We start from the raw sequence: 25890 nt of genomic DNA on the forward strand, positions 1-25890 counted from the left end.
GGGGGGGTTACATTGTTGGCGATGAATACTACATAGCCAGGCCTACGAAGACGGCATATGTACTGAACATGTACAGATGTTTTTATCTTGTCATTATTCCCTAAACAATACAGTCTAATTACTCATACAGCATTTACATTGTATTAGGTATTATAACAGTCTATCTAGAAATGACTCAAAGTATCCAAGAAGATACTGTACGTAGGTTATAGGCAAACACTACCCACTTTACAGAAGGGACCGGACCGTCCATAGATGGTATCCATGAGGGTCCTGGAACCAGTCCCCCGGGGATACTGAGGGACAACTGTAATTCATTTCCATATCCGATCTAACCATTTTTCTAATGACAAATTTAAACAAAGAAACTGCTTATATTTAATTATACAGAGATTTCTAACATAATTGGTATGGAAAAATCACATTAAAGATGTAAAAGCAGAATGATGTAAATTATAACACAAAAGTCTTCTACTTCAGCTCAAGTGTCTCTCCCATAATAATTTTCTCTAAAAAGCTGAAGGATTTTGAAACATTTTGGAATTGTAATTAGAGTATCAAGATATACAACCAAAAGCCCCAAAACACTATGCTATGACTATAATTTCAAATCAGTGTTTATGAAATGCACAGAAGTATTAATAATAGAAGCTTACTGACTAAAGCAAAGTCTGACATTCACAGAACTACTGACATAAAACTATGTTTTTTAAAAAATAGTAAAATAATCATTAATAATATTCAGGGTAAAAGGGATCGAGTATATGGTGATGGAAGGAGAACTGACTCTGGGTGGTCACACAATGTGATATATAGATGATGTATTACAGAATTGTACACCTGAAACCTATGTAACTTTACTACTGTCACCCCAATAAACTTTAATTTAAAAAAAAGAGGTTTTAAAAGAGGATAATTAAAATGCATTCAATAAAACTTCAAAGAAACACATATTCACTTATGAGAGAAATCAAAAAGCTTGCTTCTAAAATGTGATTAAACCTTAGGTGAGCCCAAGCAAGGATGAAAGAATTGCCGAGAATGTGCAAGTGTTCAGTCACATTCTGCTCTGTGAAGTCAGTTTTATTAATAATAACTTTAATTGTATAATAATTTAAATTATTTTATAGATTTAATCAAAGGAATGGGAATTTAACACCTACATTCTCGTGAGCAAATGAGCTTTCTGTAATTTATAAATATAAATTAAAGATTGGGTAATGAAAAAATTAAAAGTTAAAACAACTTAGTTTTCAGTGCACTAATATAATTTTACTTTATAATACAATACAGCTGTCACATACAATGGCTCTGGTAAGCTTAAATCAAATTTCAATGGCCAAAGAAGGCCAACGAAGGGTTTATACAATATTCAATAAGCAATAACATCTATTCAGTGTACAATAACAAAATAAAAAGTACCAACCTAGAAACACAGAAAAAGAATTTATTGTTTTTAAATTCCAGAAATAAAAGTAACAGAATAGCATATGATCCATAACAACCTGGCCCTATAATTTCTAAACTACAGTCCAATGAAAACATTTAAGAAACAGAAATAGTCTCTGTGTTTTTCTACCAGGTAAATATACCTGAGAAAGTTACCAATAGAGAAATAGGCTTTAAAACTCTTACCCACAAGGAACCTTCTACTGTGACATTAGGACGATGTGCCATGCGCCTGAGGGGACACTAAGGTATTTGCTACAGATTCTGTCTGCTGCTCAGCTGCCGATGGCAATCCACGCGAGACAATATTTCACATAAATACCAAGCTCATTCGACTAAAGAAGCACAGCAATGTTTTAAAAACACCTGTTTATGTCCATTAGTATGTACAAATCACAGTACACGAATTTGGAAATGTTTAACTTGCCCATAAATAATGTGTATTATCTCCACATAAGCTTTAAAAAAAAGGTCTAAGCAGTCAGCCCAATAATGGGGAAAACAGACTCTACATTTTGACTAAAGATATGTTAAAATTATAATTGCTATGAGCGACAAGAATTAACAAATAAATACAAATAAAAAAATTTAAGTAGTTCTTCTGGCAGCAAAATTACATCTACCATAAGAACATCTCCAAGCAAAATATCAGTTCAGGGCTAGAATGCAATTTGTGCTTTGTTCCTATCAAAATGTAGTGTTACTTGCAGGCGTTTCTCCGTGACTAGATTTGTAAATAAGCAGTGAATTTCTTTTCATCACAGTTTATTTCTAGTTCTTCCTCTGCAGATTATAGATAGACCTAAAAATTACTTAGCTTTTTTCCAATACTTTAATTGTATGAATCAAGGTCTTTTTTATTTTGAAAAGTGATTTATTGTCATTCTTAAACAACAAAACCAAATTCTTAAACTTTAAATTGAGTGTTTAAAATTTCAGGCGACAGAGCCAATAATTGGTGACAGCTTCTTTAATTTCATATTAAAGTCCAATTAAAAACACTAACGACTATCTGGCAATAGATCTGAAAGAATCCATTTTCTGTGAAGGAAAAAGAAAATCATGCAAAATCCCACCCCCCAAAAACACATGATCTTTCTTATTTTGTATCTAAATTTGTAAAATGTTTATAAATACATGTTCTACATAATACAGCTCTCCTAGAGCATTTCTAATGGAAATTATAGTTTGGGGTCTTAAGGAATAAGGCTGAGATGGAAAGGAGGATGAAAACAGTGAAATCTGAGGGAGCAAAACACTCCCACACAACAAGCACACTTGCCCCTTGAGTCAAGTTTGCAGTTACAGTTCAGTGCTTGATTTTCAAGGCAACTACAAAATGAGAATACAGGTATTTCCACTTCCTGGAGTTAACGATTCTTTGAAACGTTCTATCCATAAAGAATTGTTGGGTTTTTTTTGTTTTGTTTTCAAAATGGAACAAAGAATAGGGGGGAAAAGGTTTCCATCCCCAAATTCATATACCCACAAGTTAAGTGAGACTGTAAGCTAGTTTTAGATGGCTCGGTGAAATTGAATTGTTGGTAGCATCTGAGGCAGGTGCTCCCCTTGATGGTTCAAAACATGATCCCGTAGAACAAAAACATGTTGTTATGCCTCAAACAACTGGGAAGCATTTCATTATTGTTCTAATACCATGTTTAACTAATTTCTGAGGTAAGGGACTTCTAGGATGTTGTACCTTCATGGTCTACCTGAATAACCATGACGAGCAATACAATGCCAAATTCAACACCACTATGAAAGTAAAACCGTCGTTAGAAAAACTCGACCTTACTGTACAAGGAGGGGGAACTACTTAGTGGTCAATACTAACGCCAAATGTATCACGGCTGAGGTTTTGTTCGTGGAAAACAGAGTGAGGGGATACATACACTCCATTGAAACCAAAGAGAACACAGAGAATGAAAAATGTTAAAAAAGAAAAGAGGAGCATCAGGAGGAGGAAGGAAAATGGAGCAGAGCCAGCCGCAAAAGCAGCACTGGGCACAACGAAAATAAAAGAAAACGAGGCCCATGCATACGGCTCTGTTTGTTTTTCTGTTTTCTGTGTTCCTAGTACTTGACAAGGTTAAGTGGCACATGGGTCACACTAACAGGCAAGAAGGAGCTTTCTGACGGCTAAGAGATGAAGGGATGGGGGCTAATGAAGTGTTTTGTTTTCTTGTCTTTGTTTTTGCTTTGAATTCATACCTGGAAGCCTTGAATCCTTGCTAAATATTCCAGTTGTTTTGAAGGTTGTACTGGAGAACAAGGGGGCGTAGGAGAACTTCCTTTTAAACCTATGGCTTCGGTGGTAGGAGGTGTTCCATTCATGAGGAGTTCCCTGGCAATTGAAGCTGAGCTATTCGACGTGGGAGACAGACTGAAGAAAGAGCTGGAGGGTTGGTTCATATCTTTGGGTGACAAATAGCCTAGGGTAGTGCCAGAGATGACTTTGTGGCGGCTGGCTTCCATCTCTTGATAAACATCAGGAGACAAATGAAGAATTCCTTTCGGAGCTATAAATACAATGAATGAACACTGTTATTACTCTTAAAATAACTGAAATAGAAACATGCTACAGCATTATTAACTCAGTGATCTCCAAGGGAGCGGTAACAAAGCAATGAGAAACACTGTCCACACAGCATCTTCCGCATACTTGCAAGAGGCAGTGGGAGTCTCCGTGTAGGGGCGAATAATGTGTGTTTCAATAGTCCTCAAATCAGAAGCTTAAAAAAATCCACAAAAGTGATTTCAGTGGAACTTGTATACGGTAGGGAAGCTGTGGAGGGGCAAAGGTTAATTGGTGTGTGGAAATGCAATGGGGAATCCGATCAGGAATTGCAGTGTATTCACCCTGCAATTTAGTACCATGAGCTCATAAAACAGACAGGAAACCCCTAACACGTGCAGCAACTGAGACACAGCAAGTAAAATGAAGGCTGGATTGGTCCAAATCATCTGAGGTACACACGATATATCCAATGGCCTTTTGGTGCTTTCCGCCTCACGGTAATGTCCCACAGACAACTCTCACTCACGATGACGTCGAAGAGTGACAATGACAGAGCATCCTCTTCCCCAAACTAGAACTATCACCTGTGTTGCTTATCTCATTATGATATCACCATCTATCTGCTCAGTTGTCCAATCTCGACTCCTGGCAACCATCTTTGATTTACCCACAAACATGTAGTTACCATGTCCAGTCTAGAATTTGTCTCTTCATTATGAAGTGTATCATAGTTCAAACCAGGCCATGGACAGGTCCTGGTATCCAGAGGAGTGAGCCTGGGGCTGTGCTATCAGTTGGTGGGGCTGTAAATATACCGGGGGTGCCAAAAAAATGTATACAAGCGGATACTTTGGTCAACATTGCTCAAGCAGTGTCTCAGAAGTGTCTGGACGCTGATGGGAACCACTTTGAGCACCTCTTGTAATTGCAGAAGTCAAGCATGACTTGTATTTACCTTTTGTTATTGGTATATATTGAATGTTATAATTTTAATAAAGTTTTCCTTTCTTAAAATGTGTATACATTTTTTTGGCACTTTCTGTATATATGAGAAGCACTTTCTTTGACTACCATTTGTCTCAGAGATGTTTCAAACCACATATCACACTGCTTATTCTAATGTCTTTGATCAGATAGTAACAACTCACAAATCATATTATCTTTTAAAATTATTGATAAATCACCACTTTTGGAGAATGTGATCTGAGAGGCGCAACTTAACTCCCTTGCTCTTCCCTTCCCTCTCCTGCCATTAGATTCTTTTTTTTTAATTAGTTTCTCCTGCCATTAAATTCTGATTCAAGACCTCATTGTTGCTTTTTAAAAATATTTTTAATTGTTCAATGACAGTTGACACACAATATTAGTTTCAGGTGTACAACACAGTGCTTACATATTTATATAACTTATGAAGTGATCACCCCGATAAGTCTAGTAGCCACCTTACATCATACACAGTATTACAATATTATCGACTATATTCCCTATGCCGTACTTGACATCCCCACACCTATTTCTAAAACTGGCAATTTGTACTTCTTAAATTCCTTCCTCTTTTTCACTCTGTCCCCCAACCCCTCTCCCATCTGGCAACCGTCAAAATGTTCTCTGTACCTATGAGTTTCTGTATTGTTTGTTCATTTGGTTTGTTTTATAGATTCTACATATAAGTGAAATCATGGTATTTTATTTTCTCTGACTTATTTCACTTAGCATAATACTCTCTAGTTCCATCCACGTTGTCACAAATGGCAAGATTGCATTCTTTTTTATGGCTGAGTAATATCCCTTTGTATATATGTATTACTGCTTCCTTATCCAATTGTCTAACAATGGGCACTTAGGTTGCTTTCCACATCTTGACAATTGTAAATAGCGTTGCAATGAATATAGGGGTGCATTAAGTCTTTTTAAATTAGTGTTCTGAGTTTCTTTGGACAAGTACCCATAAGTGAAATTGCTGGGTCACATGGTAGCTCTATTTTTAATTTTTTGAGGAATCTGCATACAGTTTTCCACAATGGCTGCACCAATTTCCACAACAGTGCACATGGGTCCCCTTTTCTCCACATCCTTGCAAACACTGTTGTTTGTTGATTTATTGCTGATAGCCATTCTGACAGGTGTGAGGGGACATCTCACTGTGGTTTTAATTTGCATTTCCCTGGTGATTAGTGATGTTAGTGATTATTAGTGAGCATCTTTGCATTATGTCTATTGATCATGCCTATGTCCTCTTTGGAGGAATGTCTATTCAGGCCCTCTGCCCATTTTTTCATCAGATTGGTTTTTTGGTGTTAAGTTGTATGAGTTGCTTATATATTTTGGATACTAACCCCTTATCAGATGTATCATTGGCAAGTAACTTCTCCATTCACTAGCTTTTTTCATTTTGTTGATGGTTTCCTCCACTGTGCAAAAACACTTTTGGCTTGATGTAGTCTCATTTGTTTATTTTTTCTTTTGTTTCCCTTCCCAAGAAGACACGTCCAAAAAAATATTATTAAGAATAATGTCAAAGAGTTTACTGCCTAAACTTTCTTCTAAGGGTCTTATGGTTTCGGGTCTTACATTTAAGTCTTTAATCCATTCTGAATTTTTGTATATGGTATAAGAAAGTGGTCTTGTTTTATTCTTTTGTGTGTGTCTGTCCAATTTTCCCAATAACATTTATTGAAGAGACTGTCTTTACCCCATTGCATATTCTTGCCTCCTTTGTCATAGATTAATTGACTATATAGGTGTGGATTTATTTCTGGGTTCTCTATTCTGTTCCATTGATCTATGTGTCTGTTTTTTTTAGCCAGTACCATGCTGTTTTGATTACTATAGCCTTGTAGTATAGCTTGATATCAGGTAGTGTGATACCTCCAACTTTGTTCTTTCTCAACATTGCTTTGGCTATTCGGGATCTTTTGTGGTTCCATATAAATTGTAGGATTATTTGTTCTAGTTCTGTCAAAAATGCCCTTGGAATTTTGATAGGGATTGCATTAAATCTGTAGATTGCTTTGGGTGGTATGCACATTCTAATAATGTTAATTCTTCCTGTCCATGAGCACAATAAATCCTTTCATTTATATATATATATATATTCTTCAATGTCTTTTAGTTTTCCAAGTACAGGTCCTTTACCTCCTTGGTTAAATTTATACCTAAGTATTTTATTCTTCTTGATGCAGCTGTAAATGGGATTATTTTCTTAATTTCTCTTTCTTTTCTGTTTGTTAACAGTGTATAAAAATGCAATCTATTTCTGAATATTAATTTTGTATCCTGCTACTTTACTGAATTAATTTATCAGTTCTAATAGATTTTTGGTGGAATCTTTAGGGTTCTCTACATCTAATGTCATGTTATCTGCAAATAATGACAGTTTTACTTCTTCCGTTCCAATTTGGATGCCTTTTATTTCTTTTTCTTTCCTGACTGCTATGGCTAATACTTTCAATACCATATTGGATAAAAGTGAACATCCTTGTCTTGTTCCTGATCTTAGGGAAAACACTTTTAGCTTTTCACTGTTGAGTATGATGTTAGCTGTGGCTTTGTCATATATGCCCTGTATTATGTTGAAGTATATTCCCTCTATTCCTACTTCACGGAGTTTTTATCATAAATGGATGATGAATTTTGTCAAATACTTTTTCTGCATATGATATGATCATATGATTTTTATCCTTTATTTTGTTTATGTGATGTATCACGTTAATTGCAATGTGGATATTGAACCAACTTTGCAACCCAGGAATAAATCCCACTTGATCATGGTGTATAATCTTTTTAATGTATTGTTGAATTCAGTTTGGTAATGTTTTGGTGAGGATTTTTGCATTTATGCTCATCAGGGATATTAAGCTATAATTTTCTTTTTTTGTAAAGTCTTTGTCTGGTTTTGGAATCAGGGTAATGTTGGCCTCAAAAAATGAGCTTGGGAGCCTTCCCTCCTCTTCAATTTTTTGGAATAGCTTAACAAGAATAGGTGTTAATTCTTCTTTGAATGTTTAGTAAAATTCACTTGTGAAGCCATCTGGTCAGGACTTTTGTTTGTTGACTTTTTTGATTACTAATTAGATTAGTAATTAGTCTGTTCAGATTTTGTTTCTTCTTGATTCAGTCTTAGAAGATTGTATGACTCTAGGAATTTATCCATTTCTTCCAGGTAGACCAATTTGTTGGCATATAATTCTTCATAGTATTTTCTTATAATCCTTTCTACTTCTGTGGGGTCAGCTGTCACTTCTCCCTTTCTAATTTTATTTATTTTTGTCCTTTCTCTTTTTTCTTAATGAGTTTGGTTAGAGGGTTATCAATTTCATTTATCTTTTCAAAGAACCAGCTCTTGGTTTCATTGATCTTTTGTACTGCTTTTTAGACTCTATTTCATTTATTTCTGCTCTGATGTTCAATATTTCCTTCTGTCTACTCACTTTGGGCTTTGTTTGTTCTTTTTCTAGTTCCTTTAGGTGTAAGGTTAGACTGTTTTGAGATTTTTCTTGCTTCTTGAGATAGGCCTGTATCACTTTGAATTTCCCTCTTAGACTGCTTTGGCTGTATCTCCTAGATTTTGGGTTATTGTGTTTTCATTTTCATTTGTCTCAAGGTATCTTTCGATCTCATTGTTGACCCATTCATTATTTAGTAAGATGTTATTCAGCCTCCATGTGTACATGTGTTTTCAGTTTTCTTCTTGTAATTGATTTCTATTTTCATACCATTGTCATCAGAGATGCTTGCTATGATCTCAATCTTAAATTTATTGAGTCTTATTTTGTGGCCTAACATATGGTCTATCCTGAAAAATGTTCCATGTGCACTTGAAAAGAATGTATAGTCTGCTGATTGGGGGTGATATGTTCTAAAAATGCTAATTAAATCCATCTGGTCTAATGTGTCATTTAAGGCCGCTATTTCCTTGATTTTCTGTCTGGATGATCTGTCTATTAATGTCAATGGGGTGTTAAGGTCCCTACTATTATTGTATTACTGTCAATTTCTCTTTTTATATCCCTCAATATTTGCTTTATGTATTTAGGTGCTCCTATGTTGCATGTGTATATGTTTACAAGACATCTTTTTGGATTGATCCGTTTATCATTATGAAATGTCCTTCTTTGTCCCTTGTTCTAGCCTTTGTTTTAAAGTCTATTTTGTCTGAGATAAGTATTGCTACCCCAGCTGCTTTTTTTCTTTCATTTCCATTTGCATGAAATAGCCTTTTCCATACTTTTACTTTCAGGGTGTGTGTGTCTTTCGATCTGAAGTGGGCAACACAACACCTCAGTGTTTCTTGCCAGGTAACTGTAACAATCGCTAGCAGGTCTCACTGCTGCTAGTCCCCTAGTTCCATTTTCCAAAGTGTGTTCTATGATCACTGTTGACGGTGATCCATAAATCTGGGAAATAATGCAAATTAAATAACACATGCACACACATATTCCCTTTTGGAGGATAAAAAATGTACATTAGCATAGTAAAGACTCTGAGAAATCCAGAAGAACAGAAATCTACTCAACTTGGTTTAACCCCGTATTTCCCACATTTATTTTATATCTAAGCTTCTTACGTAACATTAATAACAACTAACCCTTTAGGAAATGCTAAAGTCTAGCCATTCTCTTACTTAAAAGTCCTTATTGGCTCTCCGTCGGACACTATGAAATCAAAACTCCTTAGGATAACATATGAAGCCCTCAGTAGTCTGGCTGCTCCTCTTTACTTTTCTGTCCTCATGGGCTACATTCTTCGTGAAGACCCCATGCTGCGCTCACGCAGATATAGTCACACTTTTAACACTCAAGGCTATTGGATCCCATAATGCCTGTACTTCTACTGCTCTGTTCCTCTCTCTCTCTCTCTCTCTCTCTCTCTCTCTCTCTCTCTCTCTCACACACACACACACACACACACACACACACACACACACACACACACAGGGGTAAGTTCCTACTGCTAGGTTCCAGGCACTGTCCTGACCTGAACTCATGCAGTCTACAGGGAGAGGAAAATGAAAAGGGACAACCTACTGTGGTTGGTGCCTCAGTAGAGAGAGAGGGGTCCAGAGAACAAGGGGACTGAGCTAGGAGACACACTAGGAGCTCAGGAAAGGGTTCTTGGAGATAAAACTGACAGCAGATTTCAAGGGATGAGGAGAATGAAGCCAGGAAAGAAAAGAACCGAAAGCAGATGCCGGCATGAGAAAGAGCAGGGACTAGCAGAGTGTGCTCCAGGAAACCTCAGGCAAGTCCTTACCACTAGAGCATGGGGAGGGAGTCAGGAAGTGCAAAGGTGAAGGTGGAGGTAGGCAGGGGCCAAGCTCCAGGGGGCTTTATCCGGATGACATTAAAACATAAAAGAGCTGTTGTTCTTTTAAAGTAATTTCTATAGCTTAAACTAACATATATCAATCCTATTTTATGGATTGACTTTATGCTTTTGTGTTAGTTTTATAATCAGGAAGAAGTTTCAATAAAAAAAAAATTTAAAGCAAACATATGCATTACAAAAAAATACAAATAAATCTCACTAGCCAGAGCAAACTACTTAATATTTTGCTTTGAAGATAGGCTTTTGGTCTTTTTTTTTTTTCCCCTATGAACTTTTTTGCTAACTTGAAAAAATAAAACATAGGAACTCCCTAGGATCCTGTTGGATTTACAAAACAATATACTTCTACTACTCATTTTAAAATTATAATATTTCATTATAGGAATCGCTTCCTTAAACAATGCTATACTGCTGGACATCTAATTGGGCTCCAATTTTGTGCAATTATAAACACAGTGATGAACATTTTTGTAATTAAATCGTTGTTCACACAAAAATTTATTTCCTTAAATTAGAAGCAGAATTGCCAGTTCAGAGACTATGCATTTTAGGGTTTCTGACAACTCTGAAAAAGTTGTACCAATTTCACTATATCGATATATGAAAGTGCCTTTTCCTGTAGTTCTTTGGTATTGGATATTATTAAAAAGCCTTTGTCACTGTTGTTGCTGTAGATAAGTGGCAAAGACTTTTTAATAATAATATCCAAAGCAAAACGGGGGAAAAAGGTACTTTCAGCCCCGCCCCTGAACTCTGGGGAGGTGATATGGGCTGGAGATTTGAGTTAAATCCCAAAGGCCAATGATTAAGTCAATCATGCCTATGTAATAGGGCCGCCATAAAAACCCCTAAATGATGGGTTTGGGGGTGCTTCTGAGTTTCCAACACACCCACATGCCAGAAAGGTAGTGCCCTCCAAATCCACAGGCACACAAGCTTCTGTGCTCCTGACCTTTCTAGAATCCACCTTATTTACCTCTTCAACTGCTGTTCATTTTATGTCCTTGATAATAACCAGTGAGAGCAAGTTCAGTGTCTTCCTGGGTTCTGTGAGTCATTCTAGCAAATTATCAAACCTGAGGAGAGGTTGTAAGAACCCCCTGAATTTACAGCAGGTTGGTCAGAGTACAGATGCAACCTGAGACTTGTAGCTGGCATCTGACGTGGGGCAGTCTTCTGGTAGTGTCAGAATCGAGCTGAACTGTAGGACACCCACTCGGTGTCAGGAAAGTTGGAGAATTGGTTGGTACTGGGCGGGGGTGGAGTGTGGGGGGGCAGGGGAGGGATATCTCCATCCATTTGGTGTCAGAAATGCAGTTCATATGCCAGAACTCATCAAACTGTACACATTATGTACAGTTTATGATACTTCAATTATATCTCAAGAAAGTTATAAAAATATTTGCCCATGTGATAAGTGAAATGTCATGTTATTATTGATTCTTGGTTTTTTACTAGCTGCATCAATACCACATGCAATTCTTATTTAAAGAGTAACTTACATGTTATGACTAAATTCTACACTCATTTTAAGAAATCAAGAAACAGCCTTACTTCAGTATTGTTATTACACAGCAGTAATGGGCTTGCCAATAGCAATATTATAAAGCAACAAACATGCTCTCTCAACACTAAAGGGAGGCATTACATCATAGTATAAGAACTCACGCAGAGTTCAGGCTCCCTTATTCTACAGTAAAGCCCGAGTTGACTTTTCTTCATGAATAAAGAAGATTCCTTTCTACAGAGCTCAATTAATACACCAGTCGCTGAAAGAGTACAAAGACACATTGTGGATTTATCGGTCAACTGCTGAGTAATTTTCAACTTGAATATTGGTCACAGAGAGCACGGATGGTCTCGATTCTTGTAGGTTCTTCCTGTTGTACATTTAAGTTGCCTGTCAGTCGGGTAAAGATCTAAAAGTCCAATCAGAGAGTAATTTAGGGTATGCATAGTTAATGACTTTTATTTTGTCCATGAGGGTCCCGGAAAAAACTATACCAATGTATGTGTCTATGAGCAGCATGTAGCTAAACCTTTTTTCCCCCACGCTACAATATTTCACTGTGCATTCATCTCCATGTATTTGATTACTGCACAGATAAACTTCTCCTCCTGAGACCACCTTAGGCCTGTGCTTCTTTCCCATTGGCTCGGACCTCAGCTTCGCTCATGGACTTTGACGGTATCCCCAGGCCAGGCTTGTTAGTTATGACATCCACCCTCTGTCTGAAGATGTCCGGAACCCACTCTTCCATCATCTATCTAGCTTTTGTCCCTGGTTTTGCCTTGGACACTCCCATCTTGGTACTGTCAGCTTGCAATCATTGCACACACAACACGGGCCCTGTTCTAGCACTTTACAAGCGTTATCTCACTTAATCCCCACCAAAAGCATATGGAATAGGGATTTTTGTGTCTTTATATTAGAGACAGGAAAAAAAAAACTGAACCATGGAGAAGTCCTAAAAGCCAGCCAAGGTCATATGAATAATAAGTAGCAATGCTAGAATTTGACTCCAGGTGGCCTGTCTCTAGAACGTGGATACTTGACCATTACCTTAAATTGCCTCCTGAAAGAACAAGTAGGAAACTAATACAGGCAATGCCCAGCCAGCTCCAAGCACCAAGGTTCAATCTCGAAAGCGAACTCCATGCCTGGGGTTTGCCCAGGTGGCTCCAGGGTTGACCTATGTCATCATGGTTGTTCCAGAGATGGCCTCACCAAAATCTGTCTAGAACATACAAGGTTCACACCTGATTTTAAAAGCCCAAACTTGCCAAGGACTGGAACATCTTACAAAACGAGGAATGCCAGGTCATGGTGCCCATTCTACGTGTTTTCCCCAGTAGGTCTGCGCTTCTCTGCAATGGATACGTGAACCCTCGGACACACAGAGCCTCCCACGCGTCTTCATGGGGCTCCAGCTCTTACGGGCAGAGTTGTAGCGGACATTTTGAACTGAGGTCTCTTAAAAGGTAAGCAGACTTAGCAGGGCCTCGCCTTCAATCTCACTAACGGCATGACTTGCAGAGAGGCTGAAGAACAGAACTGCTGCTGAGCAGTAAGTGGTGTCAGAGCTACAGGGCGCCTATGTAGCAAGCAAGACAATGTCACCACACCGGTCCATATGTCAATGCTCGTCTAGAAGGAAGGATTTCTCTGTAACTCCATGGAATGAGTATACAGCTACTTCCTCATAAAATGAATTTGGCACTTTTTAACATCAATGCTTTGGAAGAAAAATCTTACTGTATGTTTCTATAAACCAATTTGAATTTTTGGCACAATAATGATGGAGTCAATATTTTGTTTATAAATACACCATCACCTAATAACACTCAGACCTACTTCTGCCATGGTGATTTTTTCATAACGAAGAATTATAATCTCCACAGAGGTAAAATACTTTGTAAATAAAAAAGCAGAATGGCGTGGGTTCTGCAGACAGAGATCTAGACAATGTGGGAAGACTGCTTCTACATATAGACCATCATGGATAATTTGTCAAAATTTAATACGAAAGTCAATTACTTGTACGTCCTGAAAGCTGATGCCTCAGAATTGCGTTCCTTCCTCGATTAGGCAGAATATTTTGTTTAGTGCTATCTCAGAAGACACTCCTGCTTCCCGACTGGCATAATTATCTCAACACACCCCCAACTTTTTTGAAATGTGTGCCTAACACATTTCAAACAAGTGACTTGGGTGCTACTAGCAAAATTGACTCTTGGTGAGTTGGTGTTTTTGTCAGGCTTCTCTTGTCCAAAGTTTCCGGAGGCAGCCAGGCAGAAATACATACTTGGCTGGTGGTAAGAGTGAGGTCCGCCTCTTCTAGCATTTGCTACTCACTAACTTCCCTGTGTGTCCTGACACTGGCAAAATCTCTTGTCATCATTCTAATGTTCAATAAAATTTAGCTATGGAGTTTCAAAAAGTATATAAAATTTCAAAAATTCTTAAAAACTGGGAAATGGACTGAGGTCTAAAATGGGAAATCTGAGCAACAACAGTATGCTCTATCTGTCTTATAGTAATTTAGAATTTTAACTATATGAAAATTCATGAAATCCAAGTAAGGTCTGTCATCTAGTTCACTGTATTGTACCAATGTCAATTTCTTGGTTTTGATAATGAACTATAATCATGTAAGATGTCACCATTGGGAGAAGCTGAGTGATAGATAATATGCAACTTCTCTGTATCATTTTCACAACTTTAAAAAGTTACAAAGCCCCGTTATATGAAGGCACCGTTGTGCTGCTCTGGGCCTCGCCCTCGGTACAGAGGCCCTGGAACAAGGCTGAGACATCGAGGTGAGAAGGATGCTGGCGCTAGTTGTCAATGGTCCTGAGGACAAGTGGGGCCGGAATGGCAGTGCCCTCTCCTTGAGGTCTGCAGCTCTGACCACTGCCTCTGCCTAATGCGCACTTGCTGTACCCCAGGCTCCAGCTACTTGACCTTTAGTCACCTGAGAGCAAGGGAGGAAGGCAGTGTGGGTCTCATGGCTGGGACTTTCTTTCCCAGAGAAGCCTGAGGCCACTTATTAGGTGGCAGCACATGCGACCCAGGAAGGAACCCATTGGACCACCACAGTCATCCTCCTGGAGTAGAGGAATAGATAATCCACCCTCTCCAAGGCCTCTAGCTAACAGGCTGACTGGATCTTAAAAATCTTCCCTTCCCACCGCCCTGTTGTTGAGATGCAGTGGAACAGAGGTACTTTTATGGGACACCTCTCCTTTACCACACAGCTCATTATCAACTTGGTCTTTCAGCTGCTGCCCTTGGGTCCCCAGTTTTGCCCAATTTTTAAGCTAAATATACACTCCATATATTTAAATGGAGACAAAAATCAACAATGCAAATTTGAAAGAAACTTCTGAAAATTAAACTAAAAAAGGAAAGTGTTGGCTGAAAGCAATACAACGAAAACAAATCAAAGAAACAGGTCAATAATTTGTGAAAAGTTTCTTTTTAAGGTTAGTTTCAGAATCACCTTGGAAGGTAAAGTCTTCTTAAGTAGTGAAAATTTGGTCATATCTTATAAACGAGATTACAACTGTTCTGGATAAAAAAGAAACAACGACATTAGAGTCCTTATTGAACGAACGAACAAAATGATGTAGTTCAATGTGCTCAAAAAGCATAACTTGAATCAGTGGTGAAAATTAACCTTGATCTTGCCCTCAGAGTTGGATGAAAGCACTGATTTTGTTAATTTGTGCATTTTATTCATCTTTTTTTTTTTTGCTACATTTAACATGATATATGAAGAGTTATTAATTTGTTGAACGCTTAGGAATAAAATTACTGACAAAAAACCTTCTGGCAAGATATGCAAGTCTTCTGGCGAGCACAATTCTCAGAAGGCGAGGTGCTCAGTCCAGGCCTGATCCCCAAAAGGCGTGGGCACCTCAGGGCAGAGAGGCCTGACTGGAGGCCATGAGGGCACCCAGCACGGCTGCAAGAGACGGTGCCGTGCTTGTGTCGGCTGTGCAGTAGGGAGGAGGGGCACAAAATGGTAAATGACACATTTCCTTTAAAAAATGACAAACGAACACTAACAGCCAATTTTTTATCTTTTTTTTTTTTAAATTTGAAATGAACTGGGAAATGCCTTTGGAAAGCTTGTTCTGCTAAAAAAAATGTATACTGGCTTAGTACAGTGTAAAGAAAGGGGCTAGTCAGAATTTTCAAACCAAATGGTGAATTATTTTTTCTTTAAAAGAGAATAATAAGAAGTATATAATGACAAAGGAGAAGAGCCTGGGTATGGTGAATAAGTTCACACCACGCATCTCAATGATAAAAAAGGTCTCACTTAGTTGGCCTATGTAGAAAAGTATCTTTAAGGTTCACCATTTTCAAGAAAGACAGAACTGTGGACATTTCCACCGAGGAAGACAAAACTGTTGGCAGTGAAAATGAAGTCTGAGGGCAGCTTTTGAAGATAATGAGTAATGTTCAAATATTAGTTTTATTTAAATGGGATTAAAATACTGGTAAAATAAAGACCATTCTTACTGGTTATCTCTCCTCACAGAAAACATCCATTAGTGACCATTTCCCTAAGAAAGACCAAAAACTGGACTATATATATATATATATATATATATATATATATATATATATATATATAGGCCTGCCATATGACACAAATGACCAGCCTCTCAGCAGAAAGGAGGAGAGAGCTGCCCCAACACGCACCACACTGTTCTTCCGCCAGCACTCTGAGCTCCAACCCAGGCAGCTCAGACAACAATGATAATTACAGCTTAAACTTACACAGTCCTAACTAGATAGCAGGCTTCGCATACCTTGGCGCAGGAATCCTCACAAAATCCTAGGAAACAGAGATTATGAATACCCCCAATTTAGAGCTGAAAGCCTTGAGGCACCCAGAAGTAGGGTGACTTGCTCCAAGTTACAACCAGTCGGTGGCAAGCCTTGGGGCTGGAACCAGGCGTCTGGTTCTGGAGTTAGCACACGCGACGACCGTTTCATCAGCAAAACAAACAAACATACATTATTTGTTGCATCTATACATGCCAGTAATGTGCATATGGATTCTTGACATATTCTACCACCGTACCAGAGAAGAGAAACTGTCAAGTTACTGAACTTAATATGAGGTGTTCCCTCTTTTCATCTCGGGCATACGTTCTAGGCTCCATGAGCCAGTCCCACTCGGGGAGCGTGGTAACAGAAAAGATAGAAAGGATGGAAATGGGAGAAGTTACTGTTTTTATTAAAAGATTCTCATTGTGAAACTACCCTGTGAACGGGGTGTAAAAACAACGTGCTTGGCCAGTTTCGTCATTTTACTGGTTGTGAGAAAGTAACTTCAAATATTAGGTTTACACAACAGAAAAGCATACTTTAGGATGAAAGAACCCACATGACACTTTTTTTAATTTCCCTCATGTGATATAAATTCTGACATAAAAGCTTATTACAAATTAGCCTACATATTAATCAGAAGGTTACGAAGGGTTCCACAGTATTATGAATCAAGGTCAACTGATTGGGATTGCATAAATATTAAGTACTTAAACAACTTTACAAATATCTTGTAAAAATAAGAAATGTTATGTTTAGGACCAGGAAAGGGGTGGACTAGTGAGAGAAAACTTAGACAAAAACCAGTTTGGTTTAGCCAAACACAGAGAAAAAAGCTATTGTCCACTCTTCTCCATGCCCCCGAAGGCCAAGAGAGGGACCTGGGCTTTGGCCCTCAGAAAGCTGTACATGGGATCCCAGCATCCCCGCCGTGGCAGTGTTGGAGAAGGACTGGGGGGAGCTGAGATTTCATCCCACCCCGGGGTGTCAGTGGAGGCCATGTTGGGAGCCTGGACTCCTGCTCCTGACACATTCAGACCATGAAATATTATTCGGTGCTAAAAAGAAATGAGCTGTATCGAGTCATGAAAAGACATGGAGGAACTTTAAATGCATGTGACTGTGTGAAAGAAGCCAATCATCAAAAGCTACATATCTATAATTCCAACTACATAATAGTCTGGAAAAGGTGAAATTACGGAGACAATAAAAAGACCGAGTGAGAGGAGAGAGAGAGGGATGAATAGGCAGAGCCCAGAGGACTTTTAGGGCAGTAAAAATTTTCTATACGATATAGTAACGATGGGTATGTCATTATACATTTGTCTGAACCTATTAAATGTACAACACCAAGAGCAAACCCTGAGGTAAGCTATGAACTTTGAGTGATTATGGTGCGTCAGTGGAGGTTCATCCTTTGTAAAAAAATATACCACTCTGCGTGAGTGATGCTGGTAATGAGTGAGGCTATGGGTATATGGGGATGGGATGGAACAGGGGGGATATGGGAAATCTTTGTATCTACCTCTCAATTGCGCTATAAATCTAAAATGTCTCTAAAAAAATAAACCTTTTAATAAAAATAGCAAATTTTTTTTAAAGTCTGACATTTTGTATTAGCACAAAGTGTAACAAAGAAAAGAACAATAGTGCAGGGGTACAAGTTCTAGACCGAAGCCTGGCTATCTGAGTTCAAGTTGCAGCAGCAGATAGCCTCTTAACCCTGCTTTCCTCATCTGTAAAACGAATTAGCCAAGAGGAACTTGAAAATCTCTTTCAGCTCTAAACGTCTGTGAATCATCTTAACACAAACCAGAAAGCTTGGAATAAAACAATAGACTTGAATAACATCACCCAAAAGCCTGTTGAGTGTTTTTAAAAATGAACTATTACTAAAGTTTTTTTTTTTACATCTTAAGAAAAATCATGTAATACAGATGGTTTTTCCATTGTTAAAACAAACATTTCATATGCTTTCTCAGCCATTTTAGTGTTTTTACATGATCCACCCAAATATTAAACTGGTATCTGAAACAATAGTTTGGACACTTTCCACGTTATGAAACATTTTTTTTAAATGATTCTGGTACACGATATAGAAAACATTCTTTCAAGAAAATACATACTTAATTTTAGAGGAATTTCTTTTTAAAAACACTATTCATTTTTGTCTTAATTATCAGCGGAGTGATGTATTTATTAGAAATAAGTATGTCGTCTAGCGGCAAATGCAGACCTTGGAGGCAGAAGACGCGAGTTCAAGTCTTCAATACCTCTAATTAGCTCAATGTCCTCAGGCAAGGTATATGATCACCCAAGCCTCAATATTCCTGTTTATAAAATGAGAGGTTGGACATTCTCCAACTTCTCACATTTAGGACTAGGTGTCTTGTTTTTCTCCTATGCACATCATGTTTTGAGGATCAGTCTTTCAGACAGACCGCACTTACATAGCAATGATAAGTCATCTCCCTGTTTCTTCCACCAAAGCCTGCCAATCTGAGATTCAGAACAGCTTGAGATATGAATTCAGATATAATTCTAACCCAAAGCAAAGATATCTACTAAGAATGAATGCATCCTTTCTATTAGGTTGTTGAAATACCAATAATGACTTCCATTGTCATATGGAGTCCAGCAATACCAAGCTGAGAACCATAGGTCTAAATGATATCTAAGATCGCCAAAACAGTGGGGAAAAGTGAAAACACTTTTGTTTTTAATTTGTTCAAATATTGAGCACCGACAATGTCAGGTACCATGCTATATGATTTATTTTTTAAATCAAAAACAATGGCTTTTTTTTTTTTTCAAATGACACTTGTTCCATTTTTTTAAAGTTTTCCCCTCTTTTTTCAAGGGGGAGGTGGTGGTTAACCATGTTTTCATCTTACAGATTGACTGGCTTTTCAAGAAGCAGTTTCAACTTAGAAAACTTTATTCAAAATCACCAATAATACCAAAAATAATACAATGCAGTCAATAAGTGCTTTCTTGAAGAAATTAAGAATGAATGCCACATCCATGATACACAGAAGTTTTAGGGAGATGGTTGCCACTGCCCCCTACCACGAGTCCCCTGTTGCTTCTTTTAGTGGGTGCTAGGACTACCCTCAGTCCTCTTACTTGCTGTGTCAAGGGATTTTTAATCTTTTCAATTACTTGTACTCCATGTAGTATGGACAGAAAGGTCACAGAACAGCGCTTCTTCATTCACAATTGTTTTAAACAGACAGAACTCTAAATGTATTTATGTTAAAACTCAATAAAGACACAATGATTAAAGCCGGTGCATGTATAAATAGTCAGATGAACAGAACAGAAAGTTCAGAATAAAACCAAATACATACAAAATCTTAGTATCTGATAACAGTAAAGTCTCAATGCAATGGGGATTAAAATTGGATCCATATTCTGTGTTAAGTACCAGATGGATCACATATTTGGAGACAAAAAATAAAACTATAAAAGTTCTGGAAGATAGCTTAAAAGAATTTTTTATAATCTCAGAGTGGGGAGGACATCATTAAAATTACAAGTGGTAACAAAAGACTATAAAAAGTAAAGGCCATTCAAATACATTAACAAGAAAACCCAACTTGAGAAGAAAATGCCATCATAAAAGAAGAGAGCAAGAAAAATATCAAGTAGTATCATAAAATACACACACACGCGCTGTTGTCAAATAAGAATAAAAGACCAACTATCTAATTTGAAAATGAGCAACTGATATACTATACCATTGACATAACATGTACAGAAATGGCTCATACATGTACAAAAACTGCTCAATCTCATTCACAGAGGACTGAATGCCATATAGACTGAATACACTGAATACCGTATTGCATCTATCAGACTGGCACAGAGCCAGGAGTCTGACAGCCCACTGTCACTGAAGCTGCGGGGCAATGGGCAGACTCATCTACACTGTGGGCGGGAAAGGCAGCTGGTAAGTCTCCACTGAGCAGAATCTGGCAACATCTATCAAAATTATAAGCGCACCATTCTTTGACTCAGTAATTCCATTTGTAGGAATTGATCCAGCAAACATGCTAGCACACATGTAAAATGGTGTGTGTAGGAGGCTGTACATGGCAGGATTATTTATAATAGAAACATACTGTGAACACTCTAAATGCCCACCAGTTAGAAACTGGTTAAACAATGATCAAGTTCTAAACCATATTAATGTGGAAGGATCTTCAGGACATAATGTTAAAAGAAAACTGTAGAACAGTGTGTCTGGTATGCTAGGGGATAAAATATAACCTGCATTTGCTAGTACACACACCCTCACACACCCTCACACACCCTCACACACACACACACACACACACACACACACACTGGAACGGTGCCAAAGAAACGAACCAGCCATAAGTTACTTGCTTGGGGGACAGGGTGGAAAGTATGCTAATGGGGACAAAACTGGGGGGAAATTTCTCATGTTTCGGCATTTTTAAATTTTTATCCATCAAAAAAACTAAGTAAAAATAGAAAAGAAAAGGAAGATTAATGATAGAGTGGAATTTGAACTAAACTTCAACTAAATTTATCATCGAAAATGAGATCAATGGAACAAAAGTGATTTAAACATTTTCTACTTCTAGCAGGATAGAGGACTAGGTACTCTGAAGGGCTCTCCAGCTCTCCCACTACAAACCCACTAGTATTTCTCATAAATCTAAACATACGCATACCCTATAATTCATCAATTCCACTACTAGGTGTGTTTGTTCCCAGCAAGTCTTAGGCATGTACACCAGGAGGCATGCTCAAAAAAGTACTATTTTTGTAGAAACAAAACCCTGAAAATATCCCAAATGTGTATCAATAGGAGAATACATAAATCAATGTAGAATATTCACATAATGGATGAAATACTATATGTAACAAAATAATCTTAAATCACAATGTTAAGTGTGTGGGGCAGTTCCGGAAGATACACAGCATAACGCCATTTTTCTGAAATTTAAAATAAACAACCAAAATGACACTACACAAATACTGTTAAGGACTCATAGTTATTTGATAAAAGTGTAAGAAATAAAGGGTGGGTGACCATGTATAAAACCCAGGGACTGTGGTTTGCTCTGCTGGAGGGAGGCGCCAAGGTGTAGGAAGGAAGAGGTCACAGGTGAAGTCAACACTGGGGACATCCAGTGCTCAAACTGAGGGGCGGGTTCAGGAGTCCTTATCTTATTGTGCTGCACAACTTATGTGTTAAATACATTATGTATCAAGTATTACCTATATATTTTCTTTGAAAACAGTAAGAGGTTTAACATTTCTTAGCAAACTGTAATACGCTATGCCGGAATTATAGACCTCCCTCTTTCCAGACAAGCTGATGAATAATTATGAGAATTACCCTTATTTTCTCCTCGTGCTGACTGTAGTTTCTCTGAGAAAGAAAAATCAATTAAGTAGTTCTTAATACTTCAACTTTCAATCTCTGGGAGACCCGTGTCATTGCTATGCTCTGTTCCAGTTTGGAAAATACTAGCTTTAAATACTTTTCGATCCACACAGAGCTCTGAGAATAAAGAGCACATATTTCAGACTTCCAGAATGAACTTCAGAAATTGAAATTTCATTCAGACTTTAGGAAACAACACATTTCTCTTCTTGTTTAAAAAAAAGTGTCATAAAAGGTTCCCAGGTGGGCTTTAGTTTACAGATAAATGCCCTCTAAGTGTTTAATATATAATATTTGTTTAAAAACAACTAGATTAATTCAGGTGGCCAAAGTTTGTGTATCTGTGTTTTAAATACACTTTTTTTTTAATTCTAAACCAGTATATGTCTATTAAGAAAAGAAATGTTCCCTTCTATTTTCCCAAATCTTTTAGTTAAGCTCTAGAAAAGCTGCTACAGAAGGAGAGCTAACACACAGTCCTGCCAGAGCTATGTCGCTGGCTGTTTCCCCAACATTCAGAAGCATCGTTTTTAAATCCTCACCAATTTTTACGGATCAGAACTTACATAACACTTATTTTTAATTTGCACTTTTCTGATTGCTGGACAGTTTTTCATTACTTAATGTCTGTTCTTTTTAAATATCTCCTTAAGTCCTTTGGTCATTTTTCTATTGGGATGTTTACTTTTTTTTTTATAATAATAACTTGTATATGTCCTTTGTGTACATTTAACCAGTTGCTATATACGCTGCAATGTATGCTTCCTGTTTGTCATTTGCCTTTTTGCTTATGCTGGTCCTTGAATTCGTTTTTAGTTTTTATGTACCTAAATCCATCTCTTTTTCTTTGATTTCATCCTTTGCTCTTATGCTTAAAAGAAAAAAAATGCTCTCATACTGAGATCAATAAACGTATCCTTCAATTGCTCATACGATTTCCTTTTTTTAAAAACATGTATCTGAAATCTTTTGGGGATAAAAATATGAGTCAAGCAAGTTTTTTAAAATCATGAACATTTAAATTCATTCAATCTTTCCTGAGAATATTTCAGAAAAAATATCTGTATTAATCTGATTAAAGACTTACTTTCTAGTTTCAGATACCTTTTCCTTAAACGAACGGGCCTTTAACTACAAACTCGACTGGTCTGACTCAAACAGAAGCAAGCTTCATGCTGTCTCTCATCTCCGCAGATTCAACGGGCAATAAAAGAGAACCCTGGTCAAAGGAATAAAAAGGGCTCCAGCTTCTCCCCACTGCGCCAGTCCAACACAGCCACCAATGTAAAAAGGGAGAGGATCTTTCTGGAACATCTGGCTCTCTCTTCCTTTGCTCAGGGGAGGAACACCACTTCCACCTGCAGCTTCTGCAGGGCAAAGCAACAGCAGTGGTGATGTGCATGCCCTGTTGCCCCGACTGCCCCAGATAAGCAGCCCTCTACTTCCGGCACCAGTCTCTGTTCAAAGGCCTTTAGTCATGTGGGGACTGGGCGGCATGGGGGAAAAAGAGCCCGCCAGTCCTTTTTAAATAGGTTGCTACAAGTCAGCTTACGCACTTAGATTTCCAGCACAGTATTTATGTCTAAATAAATAATTAAGCTGGATCACTCGGCTTTATATTTAAAGCCACTGACTCCAACTTATTTAACTGTCTCATTACAAAGTGGTTTCTGTTGTGCAAGCCCCGAGAGGAAACTGTGGAGGGAACTCTCCCAAACGTTTAAAGAATCTATTAACCTATTGTCTTAAAAGTACAACCCTCATTCATCAGAAAGAGAATTAAAAATGCAGAGGTTCTAAATACAGTACACAGCACCTGGGAAGCAAGCATCCGCTCTATCTAATGTCAAGTCACTGAGATGGTTTAGCATCCTGCTTTCAGGATGTAGGGAGTTTCATAATACACAGATATGACACAAAAGTGACACAAATTTTGGGAAGTCAACAACAACACTGAGAAGGTCAGTAAGAACTCAATCCCATCCCAGAAGTATTTGTCTTGGGTCATCTCTAATGAACCTAGGAGAGCCAGCATATTTCACAGGGGATAAATAAAACTTTTTAAAAGGTTAACGGAAAAATATTTATGTGAAAAATGCCTCCAAATAATCTTTTAGTGGGTGGATATGGCACATACCAGTGAATACCTTTGAGCTCAGTCCAATTTTGAATTAAGCTGGAGTTCACCTTTAAGAAACAATGAACCTGTTTTTAAGTAAAATGCTGTATTAATAACAAACATGGAATGTGAATACAAAAAAAAAAAGATATCAACTGAACAGAACAGTATCTAAATATTTTACGAAGTTTTCCATGAGCCGTCAGTAGATCTTTAAAATGCATGCTCTTTAAAAAAAAAAAAAAAAAAGTGGTTAGTCACTCATCTGTAAAAATCTAGCTTTTTATGTGTATGCCAAGCATGAAATTGCCCCATGCTAAATTTAACAGAAACCTCACATTACAGTGTTATGTGCTCTTACCCTTCAACATGACTGTGACAGTGATTCAAAGGGTAAAAACACACTTAGAATAATCTACCTTCTGCTGCAATTCAGGCCAATGAAGAAAGCCTGAGAAGCATGCAAAAATTAGGTCCATATTTTCAATCTGCAGGCAATCAAGAAGCAGACTATGTAATCACAATCACTTGCACAACCATTTAAACTATTTTTTAGTTGTAATTGTTAGCAGTTTCTTATGACTGTAATCTTTAAAAAATATATCTTCCATGAAAAAAAACAATAATATCTTCCACTTCAAAAATTAAATGCACATGTACACTGACTTTCTTTGTGGACTTACAGTGAAGCGCTAGCTATGCCAGGTTAAAACTGTCTTCTTTCCCCTTTCAATTCTGCATTCCTTTCTTTTAGTTTTTGTACACTGTGGTTCCAAGTGAATTTCATTTTTATCCAAATAACGGTGGGCTAAAAATTTGATCTTATGCACTGCAATTTGTAAAGTAATGTCGAGTTTTAACAAAGAAAACAGTGAAGACGAGTCACTGCACGATGACATTCTGTTTCTTTATCAAGTAACATGCTACCTTTTCAGATGTTATTTAAGGAAGGTTTAATCATTTTACAAAGGTTACATAATTAAAGATCCTCAATGTTATAAATTGGTATGCGTAACTCTTGACAGGGCACACTGAATAACAAGATGGAAAATGAGTTGCTCAAGGTCAGACAATATGTCAGCGAGGCAGCCAGCGCTGGCAATCTCAAATTCCTATCTTCTCCCACACGTGCCATCCTGAGAGATCCCTGCTCTAACCTTTGCCTGCAAAACACGAACGCAGGTATTATTCCCGGGGCAGAAACCACTTAGGGCAAAATTTCCAACTTAAGGAACTGATTAAGTAGAAGTGAACTGAAACTAAACGTCACTATATGAAGTTAAATTAATTCTGAGATAAGGATGCATCACTTGAGTGATCAATTCCTAAGAAGAGACCCGCATCTCCTAAGGTATATAAGTAGCTCTGAGCTGCCTCCAGCACACTTGGGGCCCCGCTAGAGAGAAGTAGCCCTTCTCAGGGCTGCTCACATGCTCCGTGGGAACCTGAGGCAGGGACCACTCAGTGTTCACAGGAGGAACCCTTAGGTCAGCTTCCTCACCCGTCACAGCTAGGAAGGGGTGAGGGGTCCTCCGCCCTCCTTTCAAATTTTCAGTGTGAACTACTGTAGACCACCGGAAGTCCTAACATGTTTACAGTTTGGCTAAGTTTTAAGGTGACTTTGAATAGCTTTCTCACGTCTAAGATTTTATCTACAGCAAGCATTTGATGCATTCTTACCCATTTCTGATCACCAAAACTCACTG

The 25890-nt window shown here is 37.8% G+C and overlaps 1 protein-coding gene across 10 annotated transcripts in view; it reads right to left on the reverse strand.

Annotated features, from left to right (window-relative positions):
- Positions 1-25890, reverse strand: part of STAU2 (staufen double-stranded RNA binding protein 2) — a 233840-nt gene that overhangs the window by 109256 nt on the left and 98694 nt on the right. For all 10 annotated transcript variants that reach the window (XM_019643612.1, XM_019643608.1, XM_019643615.1 and 7 more), the window contains one exon: positions 3664-3971. In XM_019643612.1, coding sequence (XP_019499157.1) covers positions 3664-3971 — 308 coding nt within the window. The remainder of the gene's footprint in view (positions 1-3663; positions 3972-25890) is intronic.

Source organism: Hipposideros armiger, unplaced genomic scaffold (genome assembly GCF_001890085.2).
Source record: "Hipposideros armiger isolate ML-2016 unplaced genomic scaffold, ASM189008v1 scaffold_80, whole genome shotgun sequence".
In the NCBI taxonomy this organism is placed as follows: domain Eukaryota; kingdom Metazoa; phylum Chordata; class Mammalia; order Chiroptera; family Hipposideridae; genus Hipposideros; species Hipposideros armiger.